Genomic DNA, 25,010 nt, shown 5'->3' with positions numbered 1-25,010 from the left:
CCCTTCGCACACCCTCTCCTCTCTCCCCCTCCCCACACCCTCTTCTCCCTCCCGCTCCCCACACCCTCACCCTCTCTGCCCTCCCCACACCCTCTCCCTCTCATCCCCTCCCCACACACTCTCCCCACTCCCCCTACCGACACGCTGTCCCTCTCTCCCCTCCCCACACCCTCTCCCACCTCCTCCCGACACCCTCTCCCCCTCTCCCCTCCCCACACCATCTCTCCCCTCCGCACACCCTCTCCTCTATCCTCCTCCCCACACCTTCTCCTCTCTCCCCGCTCCCCACACCCTCTCCCCTTCCCCACACCCTCTTCTCCCTCCCCCTCCCCATACCATCTCCTCTCTCCCCCTCCCCACACCCTCTGCCCCTCTCCCCTCCCCACACCCTCTCCCCCTCTCCCCTCCCCACACCCTATCCTCCCTCCCCCTCCCCACACCCTCTCCTCTCTCCCCCTCCCCACACCCTCTCCCTCTCACACCCTCCCCACGCCTTCACCCCCTCCCACTCCCGACACCCTTTTCCTCTCTCCCATCCCCACATACTCTCCCCCTCTCCCCCTCCTGACACCATCTCCTCACTTCCCCCTCCCCACACCCTCTTCCTCTCTCCCCCTACCCACACCGTCTCCCCCTTCTCCTCTCCCCACACACTCTCCTCTCTCACCCTCCCCACACCCTATCCACCTCTCCCCTCCCCACACCCTCTCCTCTCTCCCCTTCCTCCCCCTCCCCACACACTCTCTACCTCCCCACACCCTCTCCCTCTCTCCCCTTCCCGCACCCTCTCCCCCGCCCCTCCCCACACCCTCTCTGTCCCTCCCCACACCCTCTCCCCATATCCCCTCCCCACACCCTCTCCCCCTCTCCACACCCTCTCCCACTCTCCCCCTCACCACACTTTCCCCATCTCCCCCTCCCCACACCCTCTCCCCCTCTCCCTCCCACACGCTCTCCTCTCTCCCCCTCCCCACACCTTCTCCTTCTCTCCCCCTCCCCACACCCTCTCCTGCTCCCCTCCTCACACCCTTTCCCCCTCTCCCCTCCCCACACCCTCTCCTCCCTCTCCCTCCACACACCTTCTCCCTCTCACCCCCCTACCCACACACTCTCCCTCTCTCCCCCTGCCCACACCCTCTCCCACTCTCCCCTCCCCACACCCTTTCCTCTCACCCCTCCCACACCCTCTTCTCCCTTCTGCTCCCCACACCCTCACCCTCTCTCCCCTCCCCACACCCTCTCCCTCTCACCCCCTCCCCACACACTCTCCCCACTTCCCCTCCCACACCCTCTCCCACCTCCTCCCGACACACTCTCCCCCTCTCCCCTCCCGACACCCTCTCTCCCCTCCGCACACCCTCTCCTCTCTCCCCCTCCCCACACCTTCTCCTCTCTCCCCGCTCCCCAAACTCTCTTCTCCCTCCCCACACCCTCTCCTCCCTCCCCCTCCCCACACCCTCTCCTCTCTCCCCTTCCCCACATGCTCTCCCTCCCTCCCCCTCCCCACACCCTCTCCCTCTCTCCCCTTCCCGCACCCTCTCCCCCTCGCCCCTCCCCACACCCTCTCTGCCCCTCACCACACCCTCTCCTCTCTCCCCTCCCCACACCCTCTCCCTCTCTCACCTCCCCACACCCTCTCCCCATATCCCCTCCCCACACCCTCTCCCTCTCTCCCCTCGCAACACCCTCTCTCCCCTCCCCACACCCTCTCCCTCTCTCCCCCTCCCCAAATCCTCACCCCCTCTCCCCCTCCATCTCCCCTCCCCACACCCTTTCCTCTCACCCCTCCCACACCCTCTTCTCCCTTCTGCTCCCCACACCCTCTCCCTCTCTCCCCTTCCCGCACCCTCTCCCCCTCGCCCCTCCCCACACCCTCTCTGCCCCTCACCACACCCTCTCCTCTCTCCCCTCCCTACACCCTCTCCCTCTCTTCCCTCCCCACACCCTCTCACCCTCTCCCCTCCCCACAACCTCACAACCCTCCCACACCCTCTCCCTCTCTCCCCTCCCAACACCCTCTCCCCCTCTCCACACCTTCTCCCTCTCTCCCCTCCCCACACCCTCTCCCCCTCCCCCTCCCGACACCATCTCCTCTCTCCCCTTCCCCACACCCTCTCCTCTCTCCCCTTCCCCACACCCTCTCCCCCTCTCCCCTCCCCACACCCTCTCCTCTCTCCTGCTCCCCACACCCTCTCCCCCTCTCCCCCTCCGCACACCCTCTCCCTCTCTCCCCCTCCCCTCCTCACACTCTCTCCCTCTCTCACCTCCCCACACCCTCTTCCCCTCTCTCCTCACACTCTCTCCCTCTCTCCCCCTCCCCACATCCTCTCCCCCCTCTCCCCCCCCACACCCTCTCCCTCTCTCCCCCTCCCCGCACACTCTCCCCCATCTGCCCTCCCCACTCCATATCCCCCTCTCCCCTCATACCCTTTCCCTTTCCCTCCTCCCCACACCCTCTCCCCCTCTTCCTCCCCAAACAATCTCCTCTCTCCCCCTCCCCTCCCCACACCCTCTCCCTCTTTACCTCCCCACACCCTCTCCCCCTCTCCCCCTCACCACACCCTCTCCTTCTCTCCGCCTACCCACACCCTCTCCCTCCCTTGCCCTCCCCACACCGTCACCATCTCTCCCCTCCCCACATCCTCTCCCTACCCCCTCCCCACACACACTCCTCTCTCCCCCTCCCCACACCCTCTCCTCCTCCCCTTGCCCACATCCTCTCCCTCTCTCCCCTCCCAACACCCTCTGCCCCCTCCCCATACCCTCTCCCTCTCTCCCCTCCCCACACCCTCTCCCTCTCTTCCCTCCCCACACCCTCTCCCCCTCTCCTGCTCCCCACACCCTCTCCCCCTCTCCCCTCCCCACACCCTCTCCCCTCCCCCTCCCGACACCATCTCCTCTCTCCCCCTCCCCACACCCTCTCCTATCTCTCCCTCTCCACACCCTTTCCCCCTCTCCCCTCCCCACACCCTCTCCCCCTCCCCTTCCCGACACCACCTCCTTTCTCCCCTTCCCCACACCCTCTCCTCTATCTCCCTCCCCATACCCTTTCCCCCTCTCCCCTCCCCACACCCTCTCCTCTCTCCCGCTCCCCACACCCTCTCCCCCTCCCCTCCTCACACCCTTTCCCTCTCTCCCCTCCCCACACCCTCTTCTCCTTCCCCCTCCCCACACCCTCACCCTCTCTCCCCTCCCCACACCCTCTCCCTCTCACCCTCTCCCCACACGCTCTCCCCACTCTCCCTCCCGACACCCTTTCCCTCTCTCCCCTCCCCACACCCTCTCCCCCTCTCCCCTCCCCACACCCTCTCCTCTGTCCCGCTCCCCACACCCTCTCCCCCTCCCCTGCTCACACCCTTTCCCTCTCTCCCCTCCCCACACCCTCTTCTCCCTCCCCCTCCCCACACACTCACCCTCTCTCCCCTCCCCACACCCTCTCCCTCTCACCCTCTCCCCACACGATCTCCCCACTCCCCCTCCCGACATCCTTTCCCTCTCTCCCCTCCCAACATCCTCTCCCCCATCTCCTCTCCCCACACCCTCTCCTCTCTCACCCTCCCCACACCCTGTCCCCCTCTCCCCTCCCCACACCCTCTCATCTCTGCCCTTCCCCACACGCTCTCCCTCCCTCCCCTCCCCACACACTCTCTACCTGCCCACACCCTCTCCCTCTCTCCCCTTCCCACACCCTCTCCCCCTCGCCCCTCACCACACCCTCTCATCCCCTCCCCACACGCTCTCCCCACTCCCCCTCCCGACACCCTCTCCCTCTCTCCCCTCCCCACACCCTCTCCCCCCTCCTCTCGACACCCTCTCCCCCTCTCCCCTCCCCACACCCTCTCCGCCTCTCCCCTCCGCACACCCTCTCCTCTCTCCCCCTCTCCACACCCTCTCCCCGCTCCCCACACCCTCTCCCCCTCCCCACACCCTCTCCTCCCTCCCCCTCCCCACACCATCTCCTCTCTCGCCCTCCCCACACCCTCTCCCCCCTCTCCCCTTCCCACACCCTCTCCCCCTCTCCCCTCCCCACACCCTCTCCTCTCTCCCACTCCTCACACCCTCTCCCCCCCAACCACATCCTCTCCCTCTCTCCCCCTCCCCACACCCTCTCCCTCTCACTCCCTCCCCACACAGTCTCCCCTCTCCCCCTCCCCCTCCCCCTTCCCTCCCGACACCATCTCCTCTCTACCCCTCCCCACACCCTCTCCCTCTCTCCCCCTCCCCACACCCTCTCCCCCCTCTCCTCTCCCCACACTCTCTCCTCTCTCACCGTCCCCACACCCTGTCCCCCTCTCCCCTCCCCACACCCTCTCCTCTCTCCCCTTCCCCACACACTCTCTACCTCCCCACACTCTCTCCCTCTCTCCCCTTCCCACACCCTCTCCCCTCGCCCCTCCCCACACCCTCTCCCTCTCTGCCCCTCCCCACCCTCTCCTCTCTCCCCCTCCCCAAACCTTCTCCCCCTCTCCCCTCCCCACACCCTCTCCCTCTCTCCCCCTCCCCACACCCTCTCCTCACTCTCCCTCCCCACACCCTTTCCCTCTCACCCTCCCCACATCCTCTCCCTCTCTCCCCATCCCCACACCCTCTGCCCCCTCCCCCTTACCCTCTCCTCTCTCCCCTCCCCACACCCTCGCCCTCTCAACCCCTCCCCACACGCTCTCCCCATCCCCCTCCCCACACTCTCTCCCCCTCCCCTTCCCCACACCCTCTCCCTCTGACACTGACTGAGGCTTCATCCCATTACTTGGTGGTGCTCTCCCAGTCTGTGCTCTCTGGGGTGTGGGGTGACCGAAGGCGAGGTGTCGGAGTTAGGGGAGACAAGAGGTGAGAGGGGCTGGAGATGATGGGAGCTGTGGAGAACGTGGGATGTAAGTCGGCGAGGGTGGGCGTGGGAGCGAGAGGACCGTTGTGGGATGGAAAGAAGGAGAGCGGCGAGCTGGGGGATGGAGAGATTACAATGATTGGGGAACGGAGGGAAATGAACAGCAAAATACCTCCTCATTCTCACCCTTTCCTCTCCACCTTCCCCTCTCCTCCTCCCTTCCCTATCCTACCCTGCTCCTCCTCGTTATACTCAACCCCTCCTCCCATCCTTGCACCTCACCGCCCCATCCTGAACACCACTAATGCCCCACCACCCTGCCTCCACTGCCAGACCAGGTCCGAAGATGCCGCTGGGGCGCGAGCTGAAGATAGTGACTGCCGATCAGCTGTCGGAGAAACACCCCCTGGGGGAGGGGGGCTTTGGCCGGGTGGTCCGGACATTGTATCGTCCATGGGCCATGGAAGTCGCCATTAAGATGCTTCATGGGACGTCCCAGAGGCTGGTGAGTGTGGTGGAGGTGGTGCTGGGAATCGTGGGGGCTGGGGAGAATGGGGGGGTGAAGCAGGGTGGAAGGGTAGGGAGGGGCCGAAGGTGGTGGTGGGAGGGAGGCGAGTTGTGGAGGGAGAGGTGGTGTAGGAGGTGAGCAAGGACCAGAGGGAAATGTTGCTGAGTGGGGAGATGGGGAGGGAGGAAGTGGTGGGGAGGGGGTGGGAGAAGTAAGGCGGTTAGCAAAAAGTTGGGAGGGGCGAAGTTGGAAGGGTGGAGGTGGAGAGGGAAGGGAGGGAGAGGCAGAGAGGAAGAAGGAGGGGAGTGACAGAGGAAGTGGCTGGAGGGAGGGGACACAGCGGGGAGGGGAAGAGGGATTCTTTGAGGAAGTGAGGCTTGACTGAGCGTGCAAGGGTTCATCAAAGCTCACAAGCTCCTTCACACCCAGATACTGTACACATTCGCACTATCTCCAAAACGCACTCACTCACCAACGCACACTCACAGAATGTCACACTCACCCTAGCACAGACTCGGAGATAACGGAACAAACATGTGACCTCTTCTGTCTCTCCCTCCATCCCTTCCCTATTACTCCACCTTCCTCCTCTGTCTGTAACCCTGCCTCCCTCCTCTTTCTCCCCATCCTTCCTTCCACTACCCCTTGCTGCATCCTGCTTCTCTCACCCTGCCCTTCTACCCCTGCCTTCCTCCTTTCTCTCCCAACCTCTCCCCCACTTCCTCCTCTCCCCTCTCCCTCCATTGCCCATCACCTCCTGCCACCTCCCTCACTTGCAACCCATTGCCCACTTTTCATTCTCCCTTCCCTCCTCTCTGCCCACGCTACTCTCTCACCTCTGCCCTATATCTCATGCCACACCCTCCCTAACCCTCCTCTCTCTGCCGCTCCCCTCCATCTGTCCCCTCTCTCCACTCGCTAACCCTCCCCTATCCTCACCCCTCATTGTGACCCTGTACTCCTCCCTCCTCTCTACCTTCCCTCCTATCTGATCCTTCTCCTCCTTTCCCCTCTCCCTTCTCACTCCCCCTTAACCTTCTGCACTCTCACTTCCTCCACTTTCCCCCTTATCCTCTCCTTTCCCCTCTGTCCCACTCCTCTCGATATCCCCCTCTCTCACACCTCTCCTTCCCCCTTTTTGCACTCTTCCCTCCCCCTTCCCAATCTCTCTCCCACACCCTCTCTCCTCTCCCCACCCTCCTCATCTCTCTTCTTCTTTCCTCCTCTGTCCTCACTCTCCACCCATCATCTCATCCCTACATCCTCTCTCCCCGTGCCCTCTCTCCCCATCTCCTCTCTCCTCGAGCCCTCTCTCCCCATGCCCTTTCTTCTCGTCGCCTCTCCCTCTCTATGCTCTACCTCACCTTTCTACTCCAACCGCCTCTGCCCTGTTATTCCCACACTGCCCCCTTCCTCTCTCCCCTTCCCCATGCCCTGGGCTGTCCCAGCGAACAGGATGAGGACGTCCTCCGGGAAGCGGAGCTGATGAGCAGCCTGCAGTTCCCGCATGTGGTCTCTCTTGTGGGCCTCTACTGCCACCCCGACGAGCCGCTTGGTATCGTGATGGAGTTCCTGCCCTTTGGCTCGCTGGCCTCCGTCCAGGAGCGGCTGAGCCTCCTGCCTGCCCTGCGCGTCCGGCTCATCCACGAGGTCGCGCTGGGGATGAACTACCTCCACGGACTGGACCCTCCTCTCCTCCACCTCGACCTCAACCCTCGCAATGTCCTGCTGGACGGAGAGCTCCATGCCAAGGTGAGTGGCCCTTCTCCTTCCCAAAGTGACCATTTCTCCATGTGTCTCCCGTTTCTTTAAACATAATCTCGTTTATTCCTAGTGTTACGTACCCCGTAACTGGGTTGCCAAACCGGCAGAAATGGACCAATTAGTTGGAGTCTGGATTACTGGAACTAAGAAAGTTTTATTAAAGAAATAAGTAACACAATACTCTAGTCATGAGGATATAAATGCAACGGGTTAGCAATGATAAACACGCATGTACACAGAACTAGGATAATAGGATCAATCAAGCTCTGTGGCAGTCTAGGGGTAAAATGATCAGTCTCAAGTGACACAGAGTTCAGTTCAGTTCAGTTCAGTTCGCAGTAATCGCTGTTGTGCCATTGGGGGGAGAGAGAGAGAGCGAATGATGATATTCAAATCGGATTCAACAGACCTTTGATACTCCTCGCAGTCAGCTTTCAGGCGAGCCCTTTGTAATTTCTTCTGAGGTCACCGACTGTGACCCCTCCGTTCCGGATACAATCGTTCTTCTGCGGTGATCCCGGCACCCAGGCAAGGGCGGACACACACACCAGGTTCCCGCCAATCGTACCGTTCCACCCTGTGCGTCTATGGTCGGTCCCGTGTACAGACCTCCAAAACCCCCACCACACCAACTTGTGGGGGCACACAGCACTTCCAGGGTCTCGTTATCTCGTGGTGTGTCTTGCCTTAGCGAACCTGTTCCTTTTATCCCCCTGCTGGGGTATCGCCTGTCCATCAAACTTCAAACAGATCAGGTTCAAAGCAACCGGTCTAAACAATACTCGGAACTGCGTCTCTTTTCTGTAATCTTTCTCATCTCTCTCTGATTAGCATTTTGAATGTTTCCCCCATTCGTCTCTCTCTTATTTCTCCTATCGGCATCAATCTTCTGATAACTTGGTCTGTTGTCACACCCCTATCCTTCAAAGGATTTTTACCGGGATAAAAATTATAGGCATGAATACATTATTAGATACACACAAATATACATGGTCATCAGCTATTTGGCTAATACAGAGAATTTTAAGTTGCCAACACCTTGACAGACAGTCAGCAATCATATTTTCCGTTCCTTTTATATGTTTTATTTTAATAATCTGCTAAAACCAGGCTCCAATTTAGCAAACTTCGTAGTGGCCAAAACACTAATGAGTTGTGATCAGTGGTTTTCGCCCCGGACACAGATAACAAGGGTCGTCCCACACCAATTTAGCATTCTTTGGCAAGGGCTTATTAAGAGGGTGGGTAATATCCGCAAAGTTTTTTTATGCAAAACTTCCGATAGTACCCCACCATCTCCAAGAACCTTCTCAGGGCTCTCTTGTCTGTCGGGGTGGGAACTTCAGAGATAGCCCACACCTTAGCCTGCATCGGAGCCAGCTGCTCCTGTCTTACCTCAAATCCCATATAAGTGACCTTCGCGTGGCCGAACTCACTTTTTGCGAGGTTCATTGTCAGGTTGGCTTCGGACAGCCGTTTAAACAGTTCCTCTACCGCCACAATGTGCTCCTCCCACGTGTCACTCCAGACCACTACATCGCCAATATACACTTCTGTGTTCTTTAGCCCGTTTGTCACTGAATTAATCATTCTATAGGGCTGTTGCTCACTAGGCTGACCTGATTGACAGCAACACCACGCCTCAGCTCTTTGCATCGCCTCGGGACATTCGGACATACGTGTGCCTGCCGTTTAATTGGCTCTCTTAATGGGTCGCTTTGTTCGGGGATTAAGGGAGAGACCTTATCAGCAAAGCTGGCCAAAACAATAGACTTCTCCCATCTGGTCGGCACCATACTTATCTTGTCGAAATGGGTTTTCCCTTTATCAGGTAGCACCCTAGCCTCACTAATTTTCTGATAACACCGACTAAGTTTGTTCGCCTATCTTGGCAAGCTGTTAGCATATCAAAAGCCGGTAACTGTGTCAACTCACGTCTGCAACAGTCAATAACATCCTTCCTCCTGTGCGGCCAGTAAAACTCTCTCATGATTCCGCCGACTGTTTTCCTCCCCCCAAAATGTCCACCGAGGGGTAATTTGTGGGCCAGGTTAAGAATCTCATCCCCATAAATTTTTGGCACCACCCCCCATTCCTCATCTGCGGGCACGGTACGTGGTCTCTATTTCTTCCTTAGCACTTCCTCCTCCACACAATAGCCCACTGGCCCCCTTTTTAATTCTGCGTCAGAGAGAGCTGTCCCCGCCGAAACCATCAGCTCCTCGTCTCGCTCCTGTGTCTGTACAAAGTCCTTCCTTGCTAATGCTAAGTCTGCCTCAGCTCCCTCACTTCCTCCTGTTCCACTACGCTCCTTCTTTTCACTTTCTACCTCCCCCTGTTACAAGGCTGGTAGAAACATCTCAGCTAAATTTACTTTGGCAGCCTTTCTGGACACACGCCGAGTCACTGCGCCAACGGGATAAACCTGTGAGTCCATGGGCGGGGCCTCAATCCTGGCAGGCTGGCTTGTCAGTTTTACTGCTGAGTACACGTTTCCGCCGGCGAGGTCATTACCGAGTAAGACCTCCACGTCTTTCATCGGTAGTTCGGGCCTCACCCCGATCGTGACCGGTCCAGGGACCAAGTCGCTTTTTAGGTGTATCTGGTGCAAAGGTATTGCTTCAGTCCCTTTCCCAATGCCCTTTTATCACCCTGACCTCCCCAGTCTGGGTCTCTGAACTAAAGTCTAACACACTCTTTAATATCAATGACTGACAAGCTCCAGTGTCTCTCCAGATCCACACTGGAACTGGGTTTAACCCCTCCTTCACCGACACCAATTCGGCCGAGATAAACCTCTCGCGCCCTTCTTGAACTTTGTCAGACCCCTTCTCTCCTAGCGGTTTGCTTACCAGCTCAATACAGCCAGTCGGAACCGCCGTTTTTCCTTTCCCCGTCTCCTTCTTTGGGGCAAAGCACCCGGACGCAAAGTGTTCGACTTTCCCACAATTATAACATACGACCCCAGGAGACTTCCTACCAGACTGCTCCCGGTCTACCTTATCCTTCTCACTAGTCCCCAGCTTACTTTCTGACTTTTCTGGCGGACTCTCCCCGCCCTCTTGACTACCCTTCTGGTAGCCTTTACTCGGGGCAAACTTCATTTTATGCGTCAACGCGTACTCATCCGCTAACTTAGCAGTTGCGGCTAAAATGTCTGCCTCTTTCTCATCTAGGTAGGGTTTCATACCTTCAGGGACACAAGAACAGTCTGTCATAATCCCCATTGACCCCTTTCGAGGCGCACCAACGCTCACAATATGTCTGCAGCTCACGGGAAAATTCTAAATACGTGCGGCCCCACTGCTTCCTCGCATTCCGGAACCTCTGCCGGTATGCCTCCGGGACCAACTCATAAATCCTGAGGATGGCCTCTTTCACCACCTCATACCTCTGGGCATCTTCTGCAGACAAAACCGAGTAAGCTTCTTGGACTTTTCCTTTAAGTACACTCTGAAGCAAAACAGCCCACTTATCCCTCGGCCAGTCCTGATTTACAGCAACTTTTTCAAAATGGAGAAAGTACCGATCAACATTGGTCTCGTCAAATGGGGGAACCAGCCTAACCTCCTGGGTCGCCCTGAACCCTCCACCTTGGTTCGGCATGGGCCCCTGCGCTGCCATCATCTTTATCCTCTCCAGCTCGAATTCCCTTTCCCTCTGTTTCTCCAACTGCCTCTCTTCTCGCTCCAACTGCCTCTCTCTCTCTTCTCGTTGTCGTTCTAACTGTTTCTCTTCATGTTCTAGCTGTCTTACCCGGAACTCGTGCTCGAGTCTCAATTTTTCAAGCTGCACCTGTACTGCGTCTCCACCAGGTTTTCCAATAGATATCACCTCCAGCTCCCCTTGGAGAAACACACCTTTAGACACATAATGCTCTATGATAGCTCTGTGCATCTCCTCTCTCCTCATTGTCGACTTCCCCTTAAAAAGATTAAACCGTTTGGCCACAGCTGCCAATTCTGCTTTCCCGGCATCCTCTAATGCCTCCGAGGTCGGCGCCTTTAGAAATTCCTCAGCCTCCATTTCTGCTGTTTGCTTTTTCTTTCTTTCGGGAATTTTAACCCAGTCAATTTACCCAGTCCCAAATTTAGCGTTCAAAATCGCGGACGAGAACCCCACTTATGTTACGTACCCTGTAACTGGGTTGCCAAAGCAGCAGAAATGGACCACTTAGTTGGAGTCTGGATTACTGGAACTAAGAAAGTTTTATTAAAGAAATAAGCAACACAGTACTCTAATCAAAAGGATAATAAATACAACAGTTCAGCAATGATAAACACGCATGTACACAGAACTAGGATAATAGGATCAATCAAGCTCTATCGCAGTCTAGGGGTAAAATGATCAGTCTCAAGTGACACAGAGTTCAGTTCAGTTCAGTTCAGTTCGCAGTAATCGCTGTTGTGCCATTGGGGGGAGAGAGAGAGAGCGAATGATGATATTCAAATCGGATTCAACAGACCTTTGATATTCCTCGCAGTTAGCTTTCGGGCGAGCCCTTTGTAATTTCTTCCGAGGTCACCGACTGTGACCCCTCCATTCCGGATACGATCGTTCTTCTGCAGTGAACCCAGCACCCAGGCAAGGGCGGACACACACACCAGGTTCCCGCCGATCGTACCTTTCCACCCTGTGCATCTCTGGTCGGTCCCGTGTACAGACCTCCAAAACCCCCACCAACTTGTGGGGGCACACTGCACTTCCAGGGTCTCGTTATCTTGTGGTGTCGTGGTGTGTCTTGCCTTAGCGAACCTGTTCCTTTTATCCCCCTGCTGGGATATCGCCTGTTCATCAAACTTCAAACAGATCAGGTTCAAAGCAACCGGTCTAAACAATACTCGGAACTGTGTCTCTTTTCGGTAATCTCTCTCGTCTCTCCCTGATTAGCATTTTGAATGTTTCCCCCATTTGTCTCTCTCTTATCTCTCTTATCGGCATCAATCTTCTGATAACTTGGTATTTTGTCACACTAGATAGACAGGACTAAAAGGTAGTTTGTATCTTACCAGTCTCATAGAGCTTTTTGAAGGGGCTACCAGGGAGGCTGATAAAGGGAAGGCAGTGGATGTTTACATGGACTTGACAAATGGGAAACTGGTCCAGAGCTTAGGTCACTTGGCATTCAGGATGAAGTAGAAAATTTGATTCAGTATTGTCTTAAAGAAGACAGAGAGTGGTAGTAGATAGTTGTACATCTGGCTGGAGGACTGTGTCTAGTGGTGTGCCACAGGGATCAGTGCTGTGTCCATTGTGGTCTATCATCTATAGCAACGATTTGGATGATAATGTGGTAAACTAGGTGAGTGAATTTGCAGATTACACCAAGGTAGGGGGCATAGTGGACAGCGAGAAAGCCTTTCAAAGTGTGCAGCTGAGAAATGGACTGAAACGTGGAAACATTGAATTTAATGCAGACAAGTGTGAGGAATCGCACTTTGGGAGGACAAAGCGGGGAGGACTTACACAGTGAGGAGTGCGGTAGAAGAAAAGAATCTGGGAATATCGATCTATAATTTCTTGAACATGACATCACAGGGAAACAGGGCTGGAAAGAAAGCTTTTGGCACATTAGTCTTCATAAATCAACATATTGTGCAGGAGTTGGGATGTTATGTTGAAGTTGTATAAGATGTTGGCGTGGATGAATTTGGAGTTTTGATCACCGACTGTACCTGCAAGAGAGATAGCAATAAGCTTGAAAGAGTGCAGAGAAAATTTACAAGGATGTTGCTGGGATTTTAGGAATTGAGTTAAATGGAAAGCTTGAGCAGAAAACTAGACGTAGAATAGTCCAGTTCCTTTGGCCAATGATGCTGTGCCAGCCATTTAACCTAATCTGAGATCAATCCAACACTTCCCTCCCACGTAGACCCCATTCATGTGCTTATATGAAATCTCCCTAATGTATCTGCCTCTACCACCACCCCAGCAGCACGTTCCGTACACCCCCCACTCTCCATGTAAAAAATAAAACTACCTCCGACATCCCCCTATCCATTCCTCCAATCACTTCAAATTTGCCCTCTTGTACTAACTATTTCTACCCCAGGAAGAAGGTCTCTGGATATTCACAGTTTCTTTTTTTTCTTCGCGTGTGCCTGCATGCGTGCGAGTCTGTGCATGTGCATCTGCGTGTCCGTGATGATGGATTTTTCATGGCTTTTTTATAAGGCATGGAGCGAGCGAGAGAGAGAGAGGGAGAGAGAGTGGCGCACCACTCCTCACACAGACATTTTTCGCAGTATTTTCCCTTTGTTTCCCAATGCCGTTGCGCCACCAGCCAGCCCCTATTATCACAGTTTCTGTGCCTCTGATCGTCTTATGCCTACATTGAGACTTCATTCCCTACAGCGTAGGAGAACGAGGGGACCTTATAGAAGTACACAAATCACGAGGGGTATAAATATGGTGAATGCATGCAGGCCTTCTCCCTGAGGTTGGGGGAGACTTGATCTAAAAGTCATAGATTTAGGGTGAAAGGTAAAATATTTAAGGGGAAACTTTTTCACTCAGAGGGTGGTGTGAGTGTGGAATGAGCTGCCAGCGGAACTGGGCGATGAGAGTTCAATTGCAACTTTTAAGAGAGGTTTGGACAGGTAGATGGAGGACAGAGGTTTGGACAGGTAGGTGGAGGACAGAGGTTTGGACAGGTAGGTGGAGGACAGAGGTTTGGACAGGTAGATGGAGGACAGAGGTATGAAGAGCTATGGTCCAGTGCAGGGAGGTGGGCTGGGCATAAGACCAGGCTAGCATGGACTGGATAAGCCAAAGTGCCTGTTTCTGTGCTTTGGCCTACCATGACTCTGCTACAGTGCTACAAAACTAATGAAAGGCAGTACAAACTGCAATTAAATATTGGTATCTATGTTACCACACATATATCAAATGAAGAAGTTCTCAGAAGAGCCCAAGCAGTTAGATCACCTACCAACAATACGAGAAAGGCAACTCAGAGTCCTGGGACACATTATGTGGAAAGATGAACTGGAAAAACTCATACTCACTGGAAAGATCGAGGGAAGCAAACCTGGAGGGAGACCTCGTCTTATGTACATCAAAAGCCTAGTGAGGTGGCTACACATCGAGGAAATGGAAGTCATCCAAAGAACGAGGGATAGATCTATATGGAAAACCATGGTCTTCAAAGTCTGCATCGGACATGGTACCTAGACAGACGGACAGCTATGTTAGCATAGTACCATAATACAGTTAAATATGACAGCATAATACTGTAATAGAGTGAAAAACTTGTCTTGCAAACCATTCATACAGATCAAAATCATTGGGGTGGGACCAGGTGAGATAACGGTAACGCAGCATGAAGTATACCAGCTACAGAAAAAGTGTAGTGCAGGTAGACAATAAGGTACAAGGTCATAACAAGGTGGGTTGTGAGGTTAAGCTTCATCTCCTCGTACTAGGGGGCCATCCAGTAGCGGTGAGCTGGAAAATGCCCTTGAGCCCAGTGGCAAGTACTTTCAGGCGTTGGCACTTTGTGCCTGATGGGAGAGGGGAGAAGAGAATGGCCAGCGTGGGTGGATTATGCCGGCTGCTTTACTGAGGCAGTGAGAAGTATAGACAGAGTCCATGGAGGGGAGGCTGGTTTCTTAAACAGGAGCCAATCTATCCCCAAAGAAATCCAGTGGTTCTGGGCACCGAGTGTTCTTCCTGCAGGGATAACCGGGCTGGACCCGATGGCCGGAGATCCTGATGTTACCTTAGACAATCTTCTTCACTCTCCACCACACCACTCACCTCCAGGACCTATGCATAGCTAATCTGGCTAGTCCCAAGAGCAAGTTTACTGGGATGGCTTCCTCCTGCCTCACACCACAAACCGCCCTATAAGGTTCGTCCATCATCATCGATGACGACCTCGACACCATTAGTACTTTTTACCAGGTCGAGTTGCTGGCTTGACATTCAACCCGGCACGGATGGAAAGCGTGCCCGGGAGCGGCTCGACTGGATTCGAACTCGGGAACCTTCACTCCCGGAGTCCGGCGCTGAGGTCACTGCGCCACCAGCCAGCTGATGGTGTCGAGACTCGCGCATGATTTGGATTTAAGTGAGGGAGAGTTGCGCAGCGTCAGCCTCACTCTCTCTTCCCAATTCCCACCTGGATCCAGTGGAAAGACAGAGTCTAGACGGCTGGAGATGGGACTAGGCGCAGTGGATGACCAGGACATCTTCTGTGTCGTGTCCTGCTCTACATGTTCCACGACGCTTGCAGAGACCGCCTTCTTGACTGTTGGACCTTCCACTGGTCTCGTCCGCTCAATCCGCCGGAGTCTGTCTTCACATGCTGGGGTAGACAACTCCCTATCTCACCGAGGGTTTGAGATCCGTCGGCTACCCTCACCTGGTTTAGCTGGCTTGTCGAAGCCGTTGCCCAGGGTGTGGCCGCTGTCGCATGCAAACAGCTACGGGGATCCACAGGTGAGAGCTGAGTTCCAGGTGGGGACCAAAGGTGGACTAACTGCCTTGAAAAGGACGCGACATGTTCCCCCACCAGAGGTACTACCCCTACGTGACACCCCATACACCCCAACCACCGCCCCATACCTGCACACTGGGTGACAAAATATGAAGAAGAGAGGGCTTAATTGCAACCAGAAAGTGAGGCATAGCCCCCCCTCAGATACACAACTATGGCCTGCAACTTCACAAATTCCACATACATGTGATACACATTGTTTCCCCTCTCTGTTCCCCTGTCTCTGGGAGTGTATCCCTGAGGTGTGCAGGGAGCCTCACCCTGTCCCTGGGAGTGTGTGACAGGACGGTGCGGAGGGAGCCTCACCCTGTGTCTGACCCTGTCCCTGGGAGTGTGTGACGGGACGGTGTAGGGGGAGCCTCACCCTGTGTCTGACCCTGTCCCTGGAAGTGTCTGACGGGATGGTGTGGAGGGAGCCTCGCCCTGTGTCTGACCCTGTCCCTGTCCCTGGGAGTGTGTGACGGGACGGTGTAGGGGGAGCCTCACCCTGTGTCTGACCCTGTCCCTGGGAGTGTGTGACGGGACGGTGTAGGGGGAGCCTCACCCTGTGTCTGACCCTGTCCCTGGGAGTGTGTGACGGGACGGTGCGGAGGGAGCCTCACCCTGTGTCTGACCCTGTCCCTGGGAGTGTGTGACAGGACGGTGCGGAGGGAGCCTCACCCTGTGTCTGACCCTGTCCCTGGGAGTGTGTGATGGGACGGTGTGGAGGGAGCTTCACCCTGTGTCTGACCCTGTCCCTGGGAGTGTGTGACGGGACGGTGTCGGGGGAGCCTCACCCTGTGTCTGACCCTGTCCCTGGGAGTGTGCGATGGGACGGTGCGGAGGGAGCTTCACCCTGTGTCTGACCCTGTCCCTGGGGGTGTGTGATGGGACGGTGTGGAGGGAGCCTCACCCTGTGTCTGACCCTGTCCCCGCCAGTGTGCAATGAGACAACACGGAGGGAGCCTCACCCTGTCTCTGACCCTACAGATCGCCGACTTTGGGCTCTCAAAACTGAAGCGGATGTCCTCGTCCGACAGCTCGTGCTTGGTCGCTGGGACGCTGGAGTACCTTCCTCCTGAATGCTTTGACCCTGGCAAGGATCACTACAAACCTGGCCCCCCCACTGATATCTACAGGTGAGACTCCCCCTCTCCCCTTCTCCCCTGTCAACCAGGCCGCAGCTCTCCTGACTGGCTGGAAGGAGCACACAATCAATTTCCCCTGGGCTGGGAAAGCAGGAACTTGGGGGCATAGGGATTGCTCTCTCTGTAACTGCCTCATCCACTCATCTGTCTGTCCCCAGTGGCATTATCGTCAACCTATGGGATGTGTTTGGCGGGTTGGTGGGTCAGTGCAGGATGCAGTCATGACACCTTTGCACCTCCTGATGTGATTGGCTAACCTCAGCAGCTTTAGAGTGAAGGGTCAAGTATCTTAAACCCTCCAGTCTTGTCTGATTAACCAAACTCAGTGTCATTGGGGTTAAAGATCATGACAACCATCACCCCACCCCTCCCCTCCCCTGGCTTGACGTATGTGTCATTAGGGTTGGGGGGGGGGTCATGATTGTTTTGCTCTCTGTCTCTGCCCAATCAACTGAACCAACTGTCATTGGCGTTTAAGTTCTTAACCCTTTCAACCCTTCATCTAAGTGCCTGACCTCAGTGTCATTTTCAGAGGTCACACTTCCACCTGGTTGGTTGACCTCAAAGTGCCACTGAGGTTAAAGGTTGCACCCTTTACTCATCCCACGCTGATTCAATTTGGCAAACAATGTTAGGACCCCTTTCACATGTTCCCCCTCGCCTGATAGAGTGAGGTTTCTGCCACTGGGTTCATGGGTCATGACCCCCCCCACACCCTACTGGTTGACAAGAATGCCATTGGGGACAAGGGCTGGCTGATTGGCTGCCTTAGGTGCGGATGTGGTGACCACCATTATGATTGGCTGATGTGGGTCTGAGGTTGAAAACGCTGTTCACTCACCCCTCTGTTGGAGGTAGGAGGGGTTGGGTTGGGTTGGGTGGGGTGCAGTGCTGAAGGGAGATCAACACCTCAGAAGATGCCAGGGTGAGGAGAGAGGTTTGAGGTCGACCTCTCGCCCTCCAGGCACCTAACCGAACAGGTGATGCTGAAATACGTGCTGTCATTGACAGTGAAGGGTTTTATCAGGAATTACAGTGGGACCATGATCAGCTGGGTTGGCTGAGGAGTGGGTAACGGAGTTTAATTCAAATAAGTGCAATGTATTACAGTTTGGGAAGACAAACCAGAGTAGGACTTTCACAGTGAATGGTGGGGAGTGTTGCAGAACAAAAGAGCACAGGGATACAGGGCATATGGTTCCCTGAAAGTGGGGTCACAAACAGTCAGGATGGTGAAGAAGGCATTTGCTGGCTTTCATCAGTCAGGCAGGTCATGTTACAGTTGGACAAAATGCTGGTGAGGCTGCATTTGGGATAATGTGTACAATTTTGGTCGCCCTGCTCCAGGAAAGATGACATTAAGCTGGAAGGCATGTAGGTTATGGAGAGAGGTTGAGCAGCTCGGGACCCTCTTTCATTGGACTGCGAGAGTCTCTCTCTCTCTCTCCCTCCCTCCTTATCCACTCATCCCACCTCACTGATCTCTCTCTCCTGTAAGCACGACAAGTGCTAACCTGCCACTACACCTCTTCACTTACAGGGCCCCAAACAGTCCTTTGAAGTGGAGCAAAACCTCACCTGCGAGTTCGTTGGGATCATCTACTGTATCTGGTGATCTTGGGGTGGCTTTCCCAACTTTGGTGAGACCCAATGCAGATTGGTAGAGCACCATCACTCTATCTGCCACAAAAGGCGGGACCTCCCTGTGGCCACTGGCCACCCATTTCAATTCAACGTCTCATTCCCGTTCTGACAAGTCTGACCATGGCCTCCTCTACTGCCACGATGAGGCCAACTCACGCCGGAGGAGCAGCACCTCGTATTCCACCTGGATAGCCTCAAATGTGATTGAATGAACATTGATTTCTCCAACTTCCAGTAATCCCACCCCCATCCTTCCCTCTTTTTCAATTCCCCATTCTTCTTACTTCAGCACCACACCCCCCACTCACCCATTCACCTTCTTCCTCACCTAGTCTTATCTATTACCTGCCAGCTTATACTCCTCTTCCTCCACCCACTTTCTTATTCTGGATTCTGTCCCCGTTCTCTCCAGTCCTGGTGAAGAGCCTTGGTGCAAGATGTCGACTGGTTTTCCCTCCATAGAGCCTGCCTGACTTGCAGAGTTCCTTTAGCGTTTTGTATGTGTTGCTCTAGATTTTCAGCGTGTGCAGAATCTCCTGTGTTAATCATTTGGAAAAATGGTATTCAGTGACAGTCACAAACGAGAGAAAATCTGCAGATGCCGGAAATCCGAACAACGCACACCAAACGCTGGAGGAACTCAGCAGGCCGGGCAGCATCGATGGATAAGAGTACAGTCGGCGTTTCGGTCCTTTTCCATAGATACTGCCTGGCCTACTGAGCTCCTCCAGCACTTTGTGTGCGTAGCTCAGTTACAGTCTGCCTGCCATGAAGCTGCAAAGAGCACAGAGGAGATTGAAAGGATGTTGCCAGGACTTGAGGAATGCAGTTACGGAGGACTTCTTTCACAGCCGTGTATAAGACCGTGTGGTGACCTATAGAGGTGTGTAAAATCATACAGAGCATAGGGTATAGATAATGGTGAATACACAGTCTTTTTCCCAAGGTTGGGGAATCAAGAACCAGAAGGAACAGGTTTAAGGTGAGAGGGGAGAGATTTACCATGGACCTGAGGGATACATTTTTCACCCAGGAGGTTGTCCGTATAGGGCCGAGCTGCCAGAGGAAGTGGTTAAGGCAGGTACATTAACAACAGGTACGTGGACTGGAAAGGTTTACAGGGATGTGCAACAAAACATGAGCAAATGGGACCAGCTCTTTTGGTCAGCATGAGCCAGCTGGGCCGAAGGGCCTCTTGCAGTTTTATTCAGTGTGCAACTCCGTCCCTTGGTATTGGTTGGGGCAGAGTGAGAGAGGGGGTGAAGTCAGGGGTGTGAAGGTCAGGTGGCCAAGCTTTAACCCTTCAGCCCCCAGACTCCTGAATTCTGTTCCTTTCTTCCCCCACTCCCACCCTCTTCGACTCCACAGCTTCGGGATCATCATCTGGAGCATCCTGACGGGAAAGCATCCCTATGGAGGTAAGGGGACAGGGTGGAGGCCACTGACCTACACAAGTCCTCATGAGGGTGGGAGGATGGGGAACGGGGGAATGTCTATTGGGCCCATTTGAGTCGCGGAGAGGAATCTGGTGGTGCCTCGGCGGTGGGGGGGCTAGGGTGGTGGAAAGAGCAGGGACGGGGAGAGGGAGGGGAGAGGATGAATGAGGTAGGGGGGAGAGAGAGAGGTAGGGCAGAGGGGATGAGGGGGATGGAAGAAGGGAGGTTGGAGAGAGCGGGGAGGAAAGGAGAGAGGGGAATGAGAGGGAGAGGAAGAGGGGTGAAGCAGAGGGTTAGGGAGGGAGACTGAGAGAGGCAGTGAAGGGGAGCAGGAGGGAAATTGGGGAGGAAGGGCGAGGGGAGGTGATGAACAAGCTGGTTCTCTCTTTCTCTTTCTCTCCCTTTCTCCTTCTGTCTCACCCAAACCCCAGCGCTTCACATCCAGACCCTGATCAGGATGCTGATCCCAAAGGGGCAGAGGCCAGCCCTCCAGGAGCTGCCAGCAGAGGGCGAGCTGGAGGGGCTGGGAGACCTAAAGCAGCTCATGGAGGAGTGCTGGAGCAACACACTGGAAAAGCGGCCACCGTTCAAAGGCAAGGGATGGGGACAGGCTTGTAGAATGGTCAGCACACACCCCCAGAGACAGGGTCAGACCCAGTGCAGGTCCCGTCACACACCCCCGGGGACAGGGTCAGACTCCCTCCACACCGTCCCGTCACACACCCCCAGAGACAGGGTCAGACTCCCTCCACACCGTCCCGTCACACACCCCCGGGGACAGGGTCAGACCCAGTGAGGCTCCCGTCACACCGTCCTGTCACACATCCCCAGGGACGGGGTCAGAGACAGGGCGAGGCTCCCTCCACACCGTCCTGTCACACATCCCCAGGGACGGGGTCAGACACAGGGTGAGGCTCCCTCCACACCGTCCCGTCACACACTCCCAGGGACAGGGTCAGACACAGGGTGAGGCTCCCTCCACACCGTCCCGTCACACACTCCCAGAGACAGGGTCAGACACAGGGTGAGGCTCCCTCCACACCGTCCCGTCACACACTCCCAGAGACAGGGTCAGACACAGGGTGAGGCTCCCTCCACACCGTCCCGTCACACACTCCCAGAGACAGGGTCAGACACAGGGTGAGGCTCCCTCCACACCGTCCCGTCACACACTCCCAGAGACAGCGTCAGACACAGGGTGAGGCTCCCTCCACACCGTCCCGTCACACACTCCCTCCGCACCGTCCCGTCACACACTCCCAGAGACAGGGTCAGACACAGGGTGAGACTCCCTCCACACCGTCCCGTCACACACCCCCGGGGACAGGGTCAGACACAGTGTGAGGCTCCCTCCACACCGTCCCGTCACACACTCCCAGGGACAGGGTCAGACACAGGGTGAGACTCCCTCCACACCGTCCCGTCACACACTCCCAGGGACAGGGTCAGACACAGGGTGAGGCTCCTTCCGCACCATCCCGTCACACGCTCCCAGAGACAGGGTCAGACACAGGGTGAGGCTCCCTCCACACCGTCCCGTCACACACTCCTGCCTCAGACTGCTCTGACACATACCTTGTTCCCACAGGCATCCTGGTGATCACAGAGAAGGTTTTCCAATTTCACCGGGGGACAATTGTGGATGCCGTCCATCGCATTCTCTCCAACCTCGTGAGTCTGGGATACGTGAGTGGGGGTGGTGTGTGTGCAGGTGGAGGTGACTTACAAAGAGCCAGAGGGGATGGGCTAAGTATTGGCAGTTGGGGCACCAAGGGGGAGCCATGGATGGGGTTTTCCCTCACAGCGGGAATTCCAGTTGCCTTGGTGCCTAAGAGAAACATATTCCCGGAATGGGTGTGATGTTTTTCTGTGCTCCAGTCATCGTTTAGTGGAATACGGAGCAGCAGGAAACTTCGGCGGAGAAACGGCAGATGGCATTTTATCCCGGCAAGTGTGAGCTGTTGCACTCTGAAAGTTAAGTATACATTAAATGACAGGACCTCGGGGAGCATTGATTTACAGAGTGCTCTCAGGGTCCAAGTCCACAGACCCCTGAAAGGAGCAATGCCAGTGGTAAGGTCAAAGTTCAAAATCAGAATCAGGTTTATTACCTTTGACACATGTTGTGAAATTTGTTGTTTGTGTGGCAGCAAGACAGGGCAAGAACATAAAATATTACTACCTTAGAAACAGGAAAGGAAAGGTACGCATCGGGAGTTTCGCCGGTTCGCGGACGATTTCCCTCCACGCCTCTCTGACGTAGTGGGGAACCGCGTACGAGGCAAGTTACAGCCGTGGTTTGCCATTGCCTTCTACCGGCTGAGTTTCCAGCACGGATGGAAAGCGTGCAAGGGAGCCAGCTGGATTCGAACTCGGGAACTTACATCCCGAAGTCCGACGCTGATGCCACTACGCCACCAGCCGGGTCACATTAGAAATAAGATCAGCAAAAAGCGTATGAGGTAGATTTCTCGGATCAATCAGAAATCTGGTAGAAGAAGGCAAGAACATTTATTGTGGGCCTTCAGACTCCTGTACCTGCTTCCTGGTGATAGTAATGAGAAGAGGGCATGCCCCAGATGATGATAGATGATCGAGGCACTGTCTTTTGAAGATGTTCTTCATGGTGTGGAGGGTTGTGCCTATGTCGGAACTGGCTGAGCTTACCTCTCTCTGAAACACCTTTGATCCTGCGCGCTGGAGCTTCCAGACCAGAAGGTGATTCAACTGCTCTCCTGGTAGAAATCTGAGTTCCTTGTCATCTGCACAAGTGCACGTATGCACTGGTGCAATGAAAAACTTACCAGAAGCAGCATCGCAGGCACAGAGCATCGGATGCACAATGTTCTGAACCAAAATCGTAATTAAGCGACATAAATTGCACCAAATTATCCAAGAAAGGACACAATTAGAACGCAAGAAGTCGGCTGAAGTGCAAACCGGTCGCAGTTTTGCTGTGCTGAGCGAGTGATTCAGCTTGTGTGGGCTGGTTGAAGAACCAGATGGCTGGAGGGAAGAAGCTGTGTTGCTGAACTTGGTGGCGTGGGACTTCAGGCTCCTGTACCTCCCACCCAATGAGAGCTGCAAGAGGCTGGCGATGATCGATACTGCCTTTTCGAGATGGTGCCTGCTGTAGATACAACCGACCGTGAGGAGGGATGTGCCTGTGATGTACTCGGCTGTGTCCACTACTCTCTGCAGCTTCTTCTGTTCCTATGCGTTTGTAATGCTGTTCCAGACCGTAATGCAACCATGCAGGATGCCTCAGTTTCATACTTTACCATACCAAAGAAGGCTTGCCTTCATTGGTTGGGGTGTTACATATAAAAGTCAAGTTATTTTGCAACTATATAAAACTTTAGTCAGGATGCCCCTGGAGAACTGTGCGTGGTTCTGGTTGTCCCATGGAGAGGATGCAGAGAAGATTCACCAGGATGCTGTCTGGATTAGAGGGGATGAAAATAGGAATGGGGGACGTAGGATTAAAGTGAGCGCAGTGAAGTTCAAAGGGGTTCTGCAGGGCAAGTTTTTTGTTTCACGCAGAGAGTTCTGGGTGCCTCGAACGGGCTGCCAGCGGTAGTTGTGAAAGCAGATACGATAGAACAGTTCAAGGCAAATTGATTTATTTATTTATTGAGATACGATGTGCATTTTCGAGCCCCGCTGCCCAGCAATCCCCCGATTTAACCCCAGCCTAATCATGGGACAGTTTGCAGTGACCAATTAACCGACCAGCTGTTACGTCTTTGGACTGTGGGAGGAAATCAGGGCACCCGGAGGAAACCCACGCGGTCACGGGGAGTACGGACAAACGCCTCCCCGACAGCGACGGGCATTCAACCTGGGCAGCCCATACCGTAAAGCGTTGTGCTAACCACTACGTGCCACGCTTTAGACAGACACGTGAACAGGTTCCCACGAATGAATGGGTTGGGAGTATGAGAAAGCAGGTGGGGATTGGACAACATAGACACAGTGGGCTGAAGGACCCACTCTCATGCAGTTCCAGTCTCTGTTCTGTGTGCTTGTTTCAGACTCTGTTGTTACTCAGCAGGATGCAATAGTCTTGGGCACAGGAGTATGGGGTCAACCGTTACCCTCTCTCCCACGTGCTGGACAATGGGGTCACCCACCACGCACACTCACCCGCACACAGTACATGAGGGGCTCCCCCCACCCTCTCGCAATGGGAGCTTGCCTACCTCCCACCACCCTCTCTTCCGCTCACTGAACAATGAGAACTCTGGTCCCCACACACTCACCCGTACACAGGACAACAGGGACTCATGCCACACACCTCCCACTCTCTCACCAGCAGACTGGACAGTAGGGACTTCCCATCCCCACCCTCTGTCCCAGAGAATGGGCTTCCCCCACCCAGACACTATACGCACCCTCTCTCCCGGACACTGGACAATGGCAAATCCCACTCTCACGCTCTGTGTGGGGTACAGGAATGGGAACTCTTCCCTCCCACTCTTCCACACACCGGACACCAGAGACTCCCCACACCCCACCCTCCCTCCCAGTTATGGGTTCTTTCCAACAAATGCACCCCCAGCCCTACCCACCTAAGCACACCCCCCTCCCAGATACAGGACAGTGGGGCTCATCCTCACCCCACCTTCACCTGCATTCTCTCTCTCCTTGACCCTGGGTAAGGACTGTGTTCCGTTTCAGAATTCCCAGCCCACCAGTAGTGCCTCCAGCGGGATCCTCTCCTCCCGGACTGCTGACTCCATTGGTGAGTAGCCGCCTCTTCTGAACTGGCACAAGGGGTGGGGATTCTCTGTTCCACCGCCCCCCCACCCCCCAAACGGTGATGAATCTTTTCTCTCACTCTCCCTCCCCTCCGACAGGATCACTGCACAGTGAGGACCCCCGCTGGGCGGACCCTCGGTCTCAACCCCCGACATCTCCACAGACCGGCACCGAGGCACGGGTCAGTGAGGGGCCTCCAGAGTCAGGCTCGTGAGGTCACCCTTGAAGTCTTGGAGGGGGTGGGCGAGGCCAGGAGTGAGCGGGTGTGGGGGTGAGAGTGGGTAGGAGGGGAGGGAGGAACACGTTGGCAGAAAGGGAAAGAGTATTTATGGGCAACAGGGGCTGATTCCTTTGTCCCAAGTGGAGGGTGGTGAGGTAACCATAGCAACTGAAGCCTCAGCCTGGGATGGGTCTCTCGGTTGAGTGGGGGGGGGTTATGGTGGGA

General features: G+C 55.3%; 1 protein-coding gene across 4 annotated transcripts in view; it reads left to right on the top strand.

Moving 5' to 3' along the window:
• The first annotated feature begins 5,138 nt into the window (after window positions 1-5,138).
• The window catches only part of LOC140203928 (ankyrin repeat and protein kinase domain-containing protein 1-like), a 37,149-nt gene continuing 17,277 nt past the window's right edge, over window positions 5,139-25,010 (top strand). The window contains exons 1-8 of one of the 4 annotated variants that reach the window (XM_072270092.1): window positions 5,139-5,330; window positions 6,789-7,085; window positions 16,567-16,715; window positions 19,737-19,786; window positions 20,236-20,397; window positions 21,393-21,475; window positions 24,485-24,548; window positions 24,664-24,740. In XM_072270092.1, coding sequence (XP_072126193.1) covers window positions 5,172-5,330; window positions 6,789-7,085; window positions 16,567-16,715; window positions 19,737-19,786; window positions 20,236-20,397; window positions 21,393-21,475; window positions 24,485-24,548; window positions 24,664-24,740 — 1,041 coding nt within the window. In that variant the 5' untranslated portion in view covers window positions 5,139-5,171. Of the gene's footprint in view, window positions 5,331-6,781; window positions 7,086-16,566; window positions 16,716-19,736; window positions 19,787-20,235; window positions 20,398-21,392; window positions 21,476-24,484; window positions 24,549-24,663; window positions 24,747-25,010 lie in introns of all 4 variants that reach the window. The other 3 variants (XM_072270091.1, XM_072270094.1, XM_072270093.1) reach the window with 3 other exon arrangements.

This window comes from Mobula birostris, chromosome 10 (assembly GCF_030028105.1).
Source record: "Mobula birostris isolate sMobBir1 chromosome 10, sMobBir1.hap1, whole genome shotgun sequence".
NCBI lineage: Eukaryota > Metazoa > Chordata > Chondrichthyes > Myliobatiformes > Myliobatidae > Mobula > Mobula birostris.
The sequence above is the reverse complement of the archived record's forward strand: the minus strand, read 5'-3'. Positions and strand labels throughout refer to the sequence as shown.